At 46.2% G+C, this 13,379-nt stretch overlaps 1 protein-coding gene across 1 annotated transcript; it reads right to left on the minus strand.

Moving 5' to 3' along the window:
- Positions 1–1,030: 1,030 nt before the first annotated feature.
- Positions 1,031–10,873, minus strand: Dppa4 (developmental pluripotency associated 4). Its single transcript, XM_040750319.1, has 7 exons — positions 10,806–10,873; positions 8,279–8,396; positions 6,565–6,728; positions 6,412–6,462; positions 4,615–4,936; positions 2,873–3,077; positions 1,031–1,578 (listed from the first exon to the last, which is right to left on the minus strand). Exons 1-7 carry the CDS (start codon positions 10,827–10,829, stop codon positions 1,545–1,547), a joined length of 918 nt encoding a protein of 305 aa, XP_040606253.1. The 5' UTR covers positions 10,830–10,873; the 3' UTR covers positions 1,031–1,544.
- Positions 10,874–13,379: the final 2,506 nt, after the last annotated feature.

Here is a 13,379-nt window from a genome sequence, read left to right on the forward strand (position 1 = left end):
TATGTTAAGTGCTCTAACAATTGTTACTGCAGCCCCTTTAGCTGGGATAGTCTCACCATACTGACCAGCTTGGTCTTGTACACTCTATGTACTTAAGGCAGACTTTAGACATGCGTGACCTTCCCTTTCCTGGGATTTCAGACCCTAGCCTATAGGCTTAGTTCACACTTTAGTGTTGATGGAAAAGCTTCATCTTACAAAATACAAATATTTTCTTAGCTTAATGTTGTATATTTTACTGAACCGTACTTTAAAAACTTGCTATACCTTGTTTCTATTCCCTGCTTAGACACATTCACCTCAATGTCAGGGAAGGCACAGGCTTTGTTCATGGAGACTCATTTTCTACAGCAACATCCTTTGACTTTGGCACCTACTCTTGGAACTTGCCATGCCCTTTCGAAGCCAAGGGAAAATGGAGGACTGTGAGTGCCAGGATTCCTTCTTTGATTTATAGGCAGGCTTGCCACACACACTTGTGGACAGGGAACTATCTCCATGACTGGACTCTATGAGCTAGACGCAAAAGTGAAGTGCAAATCCCATCTTGACTCCCCAAGGACACCATCAGCACAGCAGCCCTCCTCCTCTCGTGGACTTCATCTGAGGCACAACTCTAGCTCCATGCCCATTTCAGCCAAGAGAAGGAGCAGAAGTGCAGAAACAGGGGTTGGCAGTTGAGTGTATCACATCATTAAGTGAAAACAACAGAGGTCCGTCAGTAGATGACACCTGGGCAGAACCAAATGTCTCACAGAAAGCTTCTTGCCTAACCTATAGTTTCCCAGGGCAGCCAAGCAAGCAAGTTCTGTGGTCATTCAACACCTTTATGGAATGACTGATGCCTGGCACGAGAGCCACAAAGTGGTGATGGTGTTCACGACCTTCACACCCAGAACGTGCTACCACCCTGCCTCCCTCTGCTCCAAGCATTGTTCCAAAGTCCTTTCAAACATGATGCCCAGAAAGGGGCAGAAGGAACGCAGGGGAAAAGTAAAGCAACCACACAGAAAAGAAACAAAACCAAAAGTCACAAATGAGATTCAGTGTAATATGTTACAACAGTAGAAAACAAACCCAAGGACTATACACTAACATACTACAACCTAGGAAAGAGAGCACGCAGAGTCTCAGGCACAAACTGAACTTTAGAATGGACCACAGAACTGGCTATGACCCTGTTGTGCCTGGGACAGGACATGCAAGTACTAGATCTGGGGATGCCATATTCTTGCCCCAGGTCCTCTTTGCAGCGAAACCAGTAGGACACTTTCTTATCTTCACACAACAGTAGAGGGTATACCTATTTACAGTGTCCTGTCATCATAACGAAGAGAGATGCATTTTGGTGGCCGCATTGGCTCTTTTCCCAGGCTGCTTGTACTACAGCAATAACTAACAAACAATGTCCCCTAGCTTCTGGGTTATATGGGCGCCTTCCCGGGCACAGATGTGGGTTTTCATCAGTCTCAGTCTTGGCTGTGGTTCCGTAGAACCACAAGAGTGGGTGATGACAGCAGATAGTCAAACCCGAGATCCTCCCTTTATCCCTGGAGACTCTTATTTAAGATCTTGTTCCTAGAAAACAAAATTATGCATGGATTCATTCATTCAATCATTTTCTCCTCACCACCTTGCCCCCACCCCCCATAACACTGGAACAGGGTCTCACATAGATCAGGCTGGTCCCAAATTCCCTATCACCCCTTGTACATTTCCCAAGTGCTGGGATTACATGTATGTCCTACCCAGATAATGAACTAGAACCAGGAAGAATCACCATTTTATTTGTTTACTTGACTATTTATTTTGTTTTTTCAACACAGGGTTTCTTCTATGTCTAACAACTCTAGCTGTCCTGGAACTAGCTCTGTAGACCAGGCTAGTCTGGAACTCAAGAGATCAGCCTGTCTCTCCCTCCCGAGGGTTGGGATTAAAGGCATGCACCACTACTGCCTGGCCATGAATCAAATTTCAACCTTTAAAACAGACAAGATTGGCCGGGCGTTGGTGGCACACGCCTTTAATCCCAGCACTCGGGAGGCAGAGGCAGGCGGATCTCTGTGAGTTCGAGACCAGCCTGGACTACAGTGCGAGTTCCAGGACAGCCTCCAAAGCCACAGAGAAACCCTGTCTCGAAAAACAAAAACAAAAACAAACAAACAAAAAAAAACATTTGAGGCCAGTCTGGTCTACAAAGCTACACAGAGAAACCCTGTTTTAGAAAAAAAAAAGACAGGATGACAGGTGTACACCACCACACCCAGCTCCAGTTGACTGAAACCTTCCTAAAGAACCAGTTTCTTTCCACATCTGATATCAAACCTACTCAATGCTCAACTCTAATGAGGCAAGAGGTACGAAAACCCTGTTTAAACCACATCTGTTGTGTGTGTGTATATGAAGATGTCATGATGCACGTGATGATAATCAGGGAACAGCTTTTGTGAATTGCTTCAGTCTTTCCACCACATAGGTTCTGGGAATAGAATTCAGGCCACAAGGCTTGGCAGTAAGTAGGTACCTTTTGAACTGAGCCATCTTGTGCCCAACAAGAGGACTCTCTGAGCCCAAGCCTAGCCTTGCTACACTATGAGACCTTGTCCTCAAACACATCCAAAAGCTAGTAGCGAGGCTTAAATGATATATACTTACAATCCCAACACTTGGGAGTTGGAGGCAAACAGACTGCCCCAAGTTGGAGATCAGCCTGATCTACACAGCAAGTGTCAGACCCATTAACACCCTGAGCTGTGGTGGTTACTTCCCTGAGCATAATAAGAAAATACTCAAAACACAGCTGATTACAATGACTGTATCTTTCCCTCAGGGAACTCCAGGCTCCCATTTTCCGGGTGAGCTCAGCACTCACCTGTGAACACACTCCGGGCACAGGAGATTGTCCTCCAGGTGTGGGGGAGGAAAGTTGCAGGCTGGAAGCAGGAAGAGGGCAATCACTTTCCCTTTCTTCTCAGGCACCCAGGCTTGTCCAGCGTGGAACTGCAGCCGAACCCAACCACTGGTGTTGTTGGGAAAGCTTCTCCCATGAACCACACACCACAACTCCCCTGTGGAAACTAAGAGATATAACACGGAGTCACATACTTGGGCACAAGACTGACCACAGCCTTCCAGCATACTTAATGACTCCAGGACATGCCAGCCCTGAAATAAAACTTGAGAATCCAACCTTTTATCTCAATCCATCTTGTTCCCTACTACAAAAGCATACAAGAACTCCCAGATAGATAACCAAAGGCCTTTTTCATGAACTAGGTCTAGGGGCATCGACCTTTTGTTTTGAAGTAGGGTCTCACTGTGCAACTCTGGCAGGCCTAGGTGTTCAAGGTATCTCTCTGTTCCTGTCTGCCAGGAGCTGAGTCCTCTACAAGAGCAAGTGCTCTGAACCTAGGAGCCATCTTCCAGTCCTCAACTAAGACCTGGACACGCACTGCATCACATTCCTTCCTGAATTTTCTGTTATTCCTACATGAGCTCTCTATTATTCTGGAAGTCTTAGGTAGACCAGGTTGACTTCAAACTCCTGATCCTCCTACTCAGGTGCTGGGTTCATAGGCTTATGATATCTTACATTGGTTGTTTTTGTATGGCAACTTGACATAGCTAGAGTCATGAGAAGGAGCCTCGGCTGAGGAAATGGTTTTATGAGATCCAGGTGTAATGCATTTTCTCATTTAGCCACCAACCCAGGAGGTCCCAACCCATGGTGGGCAGTGCCATCCCTGGACTGATGGTCCTGAGTTCTACAAGTTGGGCTGAACAAGCCACGAGGAGTAAGTCAGTAAGCAGCATTCCTCCATGGCCTCTGCAGTCGTTCTTTCCCTGTTTGAGTTCCTGTCCTGACTTCCTTCAGTGATGAACAGCAAAGCTGAAGTGTAAACCTAATGAATCCTCTCTCTCCCTCAACTTGCTTTTTCGTCATGGTGTTTCACCACAGCAATAGAAACCCTAACAGACGAGTCTTTTCTGAGTTATGTCTATTTTATAACCAGAAACGGGAGACTGTTAGTGTCCCCTTCTTAGCAGACTGAAGAGATCCCAGCCTCAATACCAGAGAGTTTTTAACGACAGGGGAAGAAACAACCGAAAAGCTCATGGCTTCTTGCGTGGTGTGTGAGTAATTTGAAGTAATTCTCAAAGTATGATTCCTTGGATCAGCATCCTCATTACTGCTTGGGTAGCTGTTAGAAATGCAGACCCTCAGCTGGAGACAGAGATGGTGGTGAACACCAATAATCTCATCACTTGGGAAGGTAAGGGCAAATAGAGGTTACCCAGGGCTATCCTTTTAAAGATCCTTATCTCAACAAACCAAAGGAATACTAGCTAGCTTTCAGGCCCTACCCCAGATGGGACTCAAGATATAACAGGATGGGTGTGGTCCAGGAATCATTGGTGGTGGTGACTTTTTTTTCCCTTCTCTAGACAGGGTTTCTCTGTATTGTTTTGGAGGCTGTCCTAGAACTGGCTCTGTAGACCAGGCTGGCCTCGAACTCACAGAGATCAGCCTGCCTCTGCCTCCCAAGTGCTGGGATTAAAGAAGTGGGCCACCAATGCCCGGTTGGTAGTGACCGATTCCAATAAATGACTTACCACAGGACTCTGCTGTTGCACTGGATTGCACTGACTCATTCTTCGTATTCTTCATATTATTATTATTAGCCTGGGCTACAATTTTGGACCAAGATGCCAACACTGCCTCAGAGGCAGTCGTTGTCACAACAGTGGTGCTGACTTCTTCATAGAGGACAGGAGGCTCAGTAAGGGCGGGTACCTGCTGCTCGGGTACGGGGACCACTTCCAGAGGAAATGTCACCTGAGGATAAGGCACCTGCCCCTCCTCTGTCTTCATTTTTTTCCGAAATGTCTTCACCCTGGCCTCTTTTGGTGTGTCAGGGACATTCTTTAAATCGTGCTGGGATATTATAGATAATAACAGGAAATAAATATTAAGAACTGGTAAGACAGCTCAGCGGCAAAAACACTATGAAAAGACTTGAACTGGACTGAATCTCCATATAAGTGGCTCACATCTGTATTCTATTCCAGTCAACACTCCTACAGCAGAATGGGAGGTGGAACAGGAGAGAGACTCTCTATCTAGCCAGCTAGTCTATGGCATCCATTAGCAAACGACAAAGACTGATTTAAAAACAAAGAAGGCAAGAGATGATATCCAGTGGTGTCCTCCAGAAACTCGCTGTAGCATCCCTATATAACACTCACACATACATTATATGAGGAAGAGGAGACGGTTTGGCAGTCAAGACAACTTACTGTTTTGGGAGTAAACTTGGATCCAGTCCCACCACTTAAATGGTGGTTCATCCACTGTAACTCTAGTTCTAGAGGACTCCATGCCCTCTTCTGGCTTGAGGGCACCAGAAGCCCATGTGGTGCAAAAATAATCATGTAGGCAAAATGCACATATACTTAAATAAGACAAGTATGAAATAAATAAGACAAAAGTGAAAAAGTGACCAGATTGTGGCTTTGCGTGAGGGAGGTATTTGCTGATGGATTCAGTTAGATAGAGGGGCAAAGCTAGAGAGACTGTCAGTAGCAGAACACACTAGCAGCTACTAGGCCCTGGGTTCAATGCATAGAACTTAAGGAGACCCAGACAGCGGGCTGACTAGAGCTAGTGAGAATACACTACACTCGCTTACAGAGTGTAAGCATTCTTCGGCCGAGGCCAGTGTGGCATGCCTGTGGTCTCCGCTAACCAGGAGGTGAGGGTATCACTTCCCTTGGTAATTTATAATGACTCCTAGTATCAAGATCAAAATGCATGCTGGGCACTTAGGATGCAGAGGCAGGAGGTTGCTTTTGCAAGTTTCAGGCCAGCAATGACCACACAGTGAAAACCTATCTCAAAAATATTACAAGTCAACCAAAATAAAGGAATGACCCAAGTACGGGGACACATGTATAACTATGGGAACTGAGAAAGGAGGTTGTTGAGCTTTAGGTCAGCCTGGGCTACATATAGACTTATTTAAAAAAAGGAGGGTGGGGTAGGGAATGGGGTGCAGCACAGGACAGAACACGCATTAAACATTCATTTTCCAGCTCCAAAAATAAAAGGACCTTACTTAGTTTTATTACTTTGCATCCTTTCCTCAAATTGGGGTAGAGGGGGAAGAAGGGGCCATGAGAAGTCTTCAACTTATTCCCTGATGAGGGAATACAGTCATTAGAAGAACCAAACCTTTCTGTCACTGTTCTTCAAGTACAAGGTTATATGTCGGGCATGGAGGACAGTGATGTCTAAAATCTGACCAATGAGAAGTAGGCAGATCTTGACTTTGAAGCCACTTTGTTCTACATACCTGACTACCAGGGTAGCTTGAGCTAAATACTAAACAATCTCAATAAATATATAGTTACCATTTGATCTGGGAAAGCCCCTGCAAGGAGTCGTTTATAAGCATCTAATTTCTAAGACAAAAAAAAGAGACAACAACAACAATAAAAAAGAGTTGTTAGTGAAAGTTCGGTTCCACTCTCCCACTCTGCAAGAGGCCCCCACAGGGCCCCCACCTGGCCTTTGCTGCTCAGCTTCATCTCCTGGCACCATGCCCGCAAAACATCTCGGTGAATCAGGTTCACTGGGGGCAGATGGGCTGGTAGAGGAGGAACTGGTACCTTCCTACGAGGGGGTTTGGGCGCCTCAGCGTCTCCTGTTTTCTCCTCTGATTTACAACCTGAGGGACAAAGGGAATACAGTTAGTAACAATTTTCATGCAGCTATATAGATTTTTGAATGAAACACATAATCCCTTTTGGTTCTTGGTCACCTAATGTAGATAGAGGTGCATGTTTAAAATGACCCAAAGGTCCGGGATAATGAGATTGATGACTACCTTATATGACATCCTAGAGCCTTCATCCAGTAAGCTGATGGAAGCAGAGGCAGACACCCACAGCTAAATCCTGGAACCCAGTTGCAGAGAGAGAGAGATGAGTGATGAGCAAAGGGGTCAAGACCAGGCTAGTGTAACCCACAGAACCAGCTGACGTGACAAGTGGGAGCTAATGGACCCCAGACGGATGGCTGAGAGGCCAGCATGGGGCTGATCCAGACCCCCTAAATTTTGGTGTCAGTGAGGAGGCCTCAGCAATCTATGAGGCCTGGGGTAGTAGATCAGTGTTTATCCCTGGCATACAAATGGACTTTGGGAGCCCATTCCACATGGAGGGATGCTCTCTCAGCCTGTACACACAGCAGAGGGCCTAGGCCCTGCCATGGATGATACGACAGACTTTGGAGATCCCTCATGGAGGGCCTCACCCTCCCTGGGAAGCAGAGTGAGGATTGGGTGGGGGAGCTGGGGGGGGCTCATGGGGGTGGGGAGAAAGGGAGGGTGAGGGAGCTGGGATTGACATGTGAAGCAAACTTGTTTCTAATTTAAATACAAATTAAAAAAATAACCCAAAAGTCATACAGACTACATAGGTCAGACCGCAATGTCTGGACTTTCAAATCCCCGTGTTCTTTGCTAAACCCAAGTAAATAAATGTGCTTGGCTTGCTCCTCTGAGAACCCTCCAGGAATGAATGCAGTTAGTTGGTTACCATTCTCCCCCAGGGAACTGACGAACTAGATGTGAGGTCCATACTCTATGCTGAGTGCTGCCCAGTCCTTTCACCACAGAAGCCCAGGCCACCCCATCACAGCAGCACCCCAGGTGCTGCTCTGTAAGATTCCTAGAACACCTCAAGGGCAGACTGTACTGACAACAAGCATCGTTAGAGTTTATGCAGACCCCTACCAACCCCTCTGCCCCATTCCTTATAAAGATTAAGTCTAGCCTCACTGCTTTAGGATAGCATGTGTGATGGACCCTCAACCACTGCTATTAGCCCCCAAAGCAAAATGGCTACCAGAACCACATATGTTATGTGACTAAATGATGGAAAGGATTGTCTTGGCAGGAGGTAGCAAGCCCCTTAAAAATTTATTGATTATATATACACTGACAAATTTCATTATAGATGGTTGTGAGCCACCATGTGGTTTCTGGGAATTGAAATCAGGACGTGTGGAAGAGCAGCCAGGGCTTTAACCTCTCTGAGCCATCTCTCCAGCCCCACCCGTTTTCTTTCTTTTTAAAACAGACCTGAGAACCTGTTAGACCTCAGGTGTACAGAGCCAGGCAGTGCAGGCATGTTTCATCCTTTTTGTAGACTTAAGGACGATTTCTTAAGTTTCTTAGACAGAAAGACATAGGACTAAGCGTTTGCAGACTCTTACCGTTTCCTTTCACTGTCTTTTTTTGTCTCTTCCCCGTTGCTGGAGCCTTTACAAAGGCTGCGCTTGGCTGACTAGACATCTGGCATTCCTCTTCTCTAAATGCTCCTGAGCTGCTATACTGTAGACAGAGGAGTTAGACAGTTATCTGGTGTCCTGAGCCAGCATACACCCTTCCTTGCTAACATCGACAGTCCCCACGGGGTCACTGCATATGACTGCCAGTGTGAATTCTATCATTTGAATAAGCAGTCTGACTTAATGAAATAAGGAAGCAATGGTTGGGGAAAATGAGAAGGTGACAGCAGGGAAAACAGGCTTGTTGACAACAGAATTTTAACCCTAGCACTAAGAAATTTTTTTCTTCTCCAAGACAGGGTCCTCTGTGTAATGCCTTGGATGTCCTGGAACTCAGAGATCCACCGACATCTGCCTCCCAGTGCTGGGATTAAAGGCTAAAGGCGTGTGAACACTTTGTGAGTCCCCTGTGGTGCTCTTTTAAGGAAAGGAAAAAAAAAAAAAAACAGTTGTTAAAGTTGCAATCTTAGCCTTGGGCAGCACATGGAGGATCACCAGGGGAGTCAGAAGCCATAATGAGCCTCAGGCCAAGTTGAGGCTATAGAACAAAACCAAAAGTACAAGATGAGCTATAAACAAAAGCAAAAGGGAAAAAGTGACAAAGACAATAGTGTGCTAGTCTGCTTTTGTGGAAAGAAACCTGCATATTCCTCCATTTCATCCTCCACCCCAAAGGTTCTTAGACCTCACTCCCTCAGTCTCAGTTCAAGGGTTATTTTGCTAGAATCTCTTTGCAGCCAATCAACCACATACTGCCTCATTTCTGCTTGTCCACAGCAGCTTTCCATGAGGTTGACTCCACTCCATTTTGAACTCCACAAGACTGGGGTCTCTTGCCAGGCTGCCTAAAACCCATGACAGGAGAGTTAGCCCACCCCAACACTGCCTGAAATACCAGAACCCACAGGCGAGATGACCCAGAGACCTAGGATAGAACCAAACAGGACTACAGAAGGAAAATGTCAATGTAATGATGTCTAATGCTATTCTGCTATACTCATAGATCATCAATGGAGAGGCTTCATCCAGCAACTGATGGAAACAGATGTAGAGACACAGCCAAACATTAAGAGTTCTGGGAATCCTGAAGATGGGGAGGAAACATTGTAGAAGACAGAGGGGTCAAGACACCACAAGAAAACTCACAGAATCCATTAACCTAGGCTCATAGGAGCTCACAGAGATTGAATCAACAACCAGGAAGTCAGCTTGGGACTGACCTAGGTACCCTGCATACATGTTACACAGTTGGGTATCTTGGTCCTCTTGGGGGACCCCTAACAATGGGGACAGGAGTTATCTCAGGCTTCTTTTACAGGCTTTTGGAACCTTACTCCACAGACTGGGTCGCCTTGCCCAGCCTTAATACCTGGGGAAGTGTTTGACCTTACTGTAACTTGACATGACATGCTTTGTTTATACTCATGGGAGACCTGCCCTTTCCTGAACTGAAAGGGTGGGGGCAGGAGGAGGAGGGCTAGGAGGAGACGACGGGAGGAGGGAGGACACTACCGCTGGGTTGTAAAATAAATTTACTTTATAAATAAACTGGGTGGTGGTGACCCACGCCATTAATCCCAGCACCCGGGATGCAGAGGCAGGCGGATCTCTGTGAATACGAGGCTAGAGTGAGTTTCAGGTCAGTCAGGGCAGTTACGTAGAGAAACCCTGTCTCAAAAAACCAGATAATTAAGTAAATAAATGAATAAAAGCAATCCCTGGTCAGTTTGTTCCCAAACCTAAGGCCTTTCCAAGTTGGACCTCCACCAACAAGAGCTGAATAAATTAACATTTGTTTTGCATCTCAATAGGAACTAGCTTCACTAGTTTACATTTCCATATCCTCTTCACAAATAATTCAGTTTTGGACCGAACAAAAATGTTACACTAAGAAAGCTGGAAATGATGGGCTCTTGGGAAGGAGACCTGGAGCGCACTCACGAGTCTGGCTCCTGCAGTTAGGAGCCAGCAAGGTTTGTTTCCCGGGTCTGCCTTCCTGAAATTCCTTAATTGAGGACCCTTGGAAAGATAAGGAGCCTAGAAGCCCTTCAGCAAGCATTTGTGAGCCAAGGCCTCTGGCTCTCCAGTGGTAATTAGTGGCTCTTGTGCCTTCGGAAGCAGACCGCTATCCAAATGCCTCAGGTTCATTTTACCTCCCCACTTTTATCTTGTGACCACTTTCCTCCAGTCACAGTACTCTAAATTGCTTCCCAGCAAAACATCCCTTCCAAAACACAACCTCCCTTTCTAACACCTACTGCAGCCAGGCCCCGGGGCGCCTCGTCTAAGGCCTTGAGAGCGGCCCGCCGCCGTTGGGCCCCACACCTGCTCGGAACAAACTGTAATGCTCCTTCTCTTCGCCCCCAAACAAAGGCCGAGTGTGCTCAGCAAAGAAGCACGAGACCCACCTATTTGGGAAGTCGAGCCACAAACAAAACAAAACAGCTCTCACCTCCCTGCGTTCAGCATGCTCCATCTTCAAATCAGAGACCGCCGAAAGAAAATTCTTCCAGCTTCCAAATGACCTCTGGCCTCAGTGGGCTTTTAGAAATCTCCTCCTACTTCCTGTTGCCTTGATGCTGTCTTCCGTTCCCCAACCTCGTGATCCCATCCCACCCCCCAACAATTTGTGGTGCTAAAGTCTGGGGGTGGCAGGGTTTTATTGTTTTCCAGGCTGACTTGGAACTCACTTTTGCAGCCCAGATGAGCTAAAATCCCGGGGTTATTCTGCTCAGTCATAGACTGAAAACTACAAGTATTTTTGGGTGGCACATACCTTTAATCCTGGCGCTCTGCATGCTGAGACAGGAGGATCTTTCTGAGCTCCTTGCCAGCTTGGTCTTAAAAAAGAAAAATAAAAAATAAAAAGGGCAAGTGGAGTTCCAAAAGAATTCCGAACAAGCTGTGTGAGCAGTCTGCCTAATTAGCGAATGAAATTAGAGTCTTGGATTTGAGGAAAACAACCCATTTCTCGATCCTTGTGAATTCCTTTTCTGTAAACCACAGGGGGTTCGTTCTGTTTTTATGGTGATAGTGCTCCTGGAGGGCCTTGTTTATGCATACTATAATCAGTCTGCCGCTGAGCCACAGCCAATAGACAACTTTTGTAAATTCCTTTCAGTCCTTTCCTAAAATCTCATGAGATTTCATGAAGTTCCGGTTGGCCTGGGGCGCAGAGCGATCTTCCAGTTTCTGCTCCTGAATGTTGTGATCAAGGAGCCTTATCACACCTGGCCAAGGCTTGCATTTCTGTTCTCTGACTCCGCCTCCCCAATGCTGGAATTCAGGCCACCAAACCTGGCTTAAAACTGTACAATCCTCCCCCCCTCCCGAGAAAGGGTTTCTCTGTGGCTTTGGAGGCTGTCCTGGAACTAGCTCTTGTAGACTAGGCTGGTCTCAAACTCACAGAGATCTGCCTGCCTCTGCCTACAGAGTGCTGAGATTAAAGGCGTGTGCCACCAACGCCTGCCTGTTAATAGTTTTTAAAGTCCGCTGGGCAGTGGTGGCACAAGCCTTTAATCTCAGTAGTAAGGGGATAGGTGGATCTCTATGAGTTCAAAGCCAGCATGGTCTCCAGAGAGAATTCCAGAACAGCTAGACACAAAGAAACCCTGTCCCGAAAATAATAATAATAATAATAATAATTTTAAAAGTTCAGCCTGGCGCTAGTGCATGCCCAAGACGTCCAGCCAAGGCTGCACAGAGAAACAAACTAAAAGTTCGTGTTGAATTTTTCTTTTTCTCAATGCAATTGGAGAAAACACTGATGGGTTTGGAGACATGGGAATTTATTTGTTTAGCGTGTGTGAGGGCCAGCTCATGCGTGTGCAAGGGCAATCCACTTAAGGTCTGAGGACTGTTTCTACTACATGGGTTCCAGGTGTTCTGAAAGGAGGAAAGGCTATACCAGGCCTGACCAGGCAGGAAATTGGTTCTCCAGACTGAGATCAATGGAAGAGATGTTTAACATCTCAAGGTGCAGTTTCTGACTGGATTTAGGACCCACTCTACAAGACAAAACTAGTGCCTGAAACTGACTGATGGTTGGTCAAGAACTAGTGGCTACATAAGTCATAGGCCTTAATGGAGAATCTATTACTGTTATTCTGCTAAATGGACTTAAACCATCTCCTGAAGATTTATCGTTATACGAAGAGCATGGACTGCAAAGTCCAACTTCCCTTTAGCATCTCTCAACTGACATTAGAGAGGCTCCTAGCGGTGGCCAGCAGTTAACCCACAAACCACATCTCATCACCGTGCAGAGAACACAGGACTGCCGAGTGCTCGCCCCTGAGTGGGGTGTCTATGTCACTTCCTGGAGGGTAAAAGAGCCAAGGAAAACACCCTACCCCTACCTGAAGTAGAATACACACACACACACCACGCACAACGCACCACCCCAGTGACAACTCACCATAGATGGCCAAGAAACATTGTCGGTCTAGTCTGGTTGAACATTTCCACTAGCTCACCACAAATATTCCAAAGACTCTATTAAAAAGCCCACCCAGTTGGTGGCGCACACCTTTAATCCCAGCATTCGGGAAGAAGAGGCAGGTGGATCTCTGTGAGTTTGAGGTCAGCCTGGTCTACAGATCAAGTTCCAGGAGAGCATCCAAAACAATACAGAGAAACCCTGTCTTGGAAAAACAAAAAATAAAAACAAAAACAAAAAAACAAACCCTCACACCTCTGCTCAGCCCACAGGTGTCTCTGTTCCCAGTCAGAGGCAGCCACCATTCTTGATAAAACCAGCATCTTTATGGGGCCCGGCTTGGACTTGAACTCTTATTTTCATGCCTAAATCTCCTAAGCATGAACAGGACCATGATCACTTTTCTTTCATTTATTATTATCTTCTTTCTTTCTTTCTTTCTTTCTTTCTTTCTCTCTTTCTTTCTTTCTTTTTTCTGAGACAGGATTTCTCTGTATAAAGGTCCTGGCTGTCCTGGAACTTGCTTTATATACCAAACTGTCCTCAAATTCGCAGAGATCTGCCTTCCTCTACCTCCTGAGTGGAGGG

This window comes from Mesocricetus auratus, unplaced genomic scaffold, assembly GCF_017639785.1.
Source record: "Mesocricetus auratus isolate SY011 unplaced genomic scaffold, BCM_Maur_2.0 Super-Scaffold_100008, whole genome shotgun sequence".
NCBI classification, from domain to species: domain Eukaryota; kingdom Metazoa; phylum Chordata; class Mammalia; order Rodentia; family Cricetidae; genus Mesocricetus; species Mesocricetus auratus.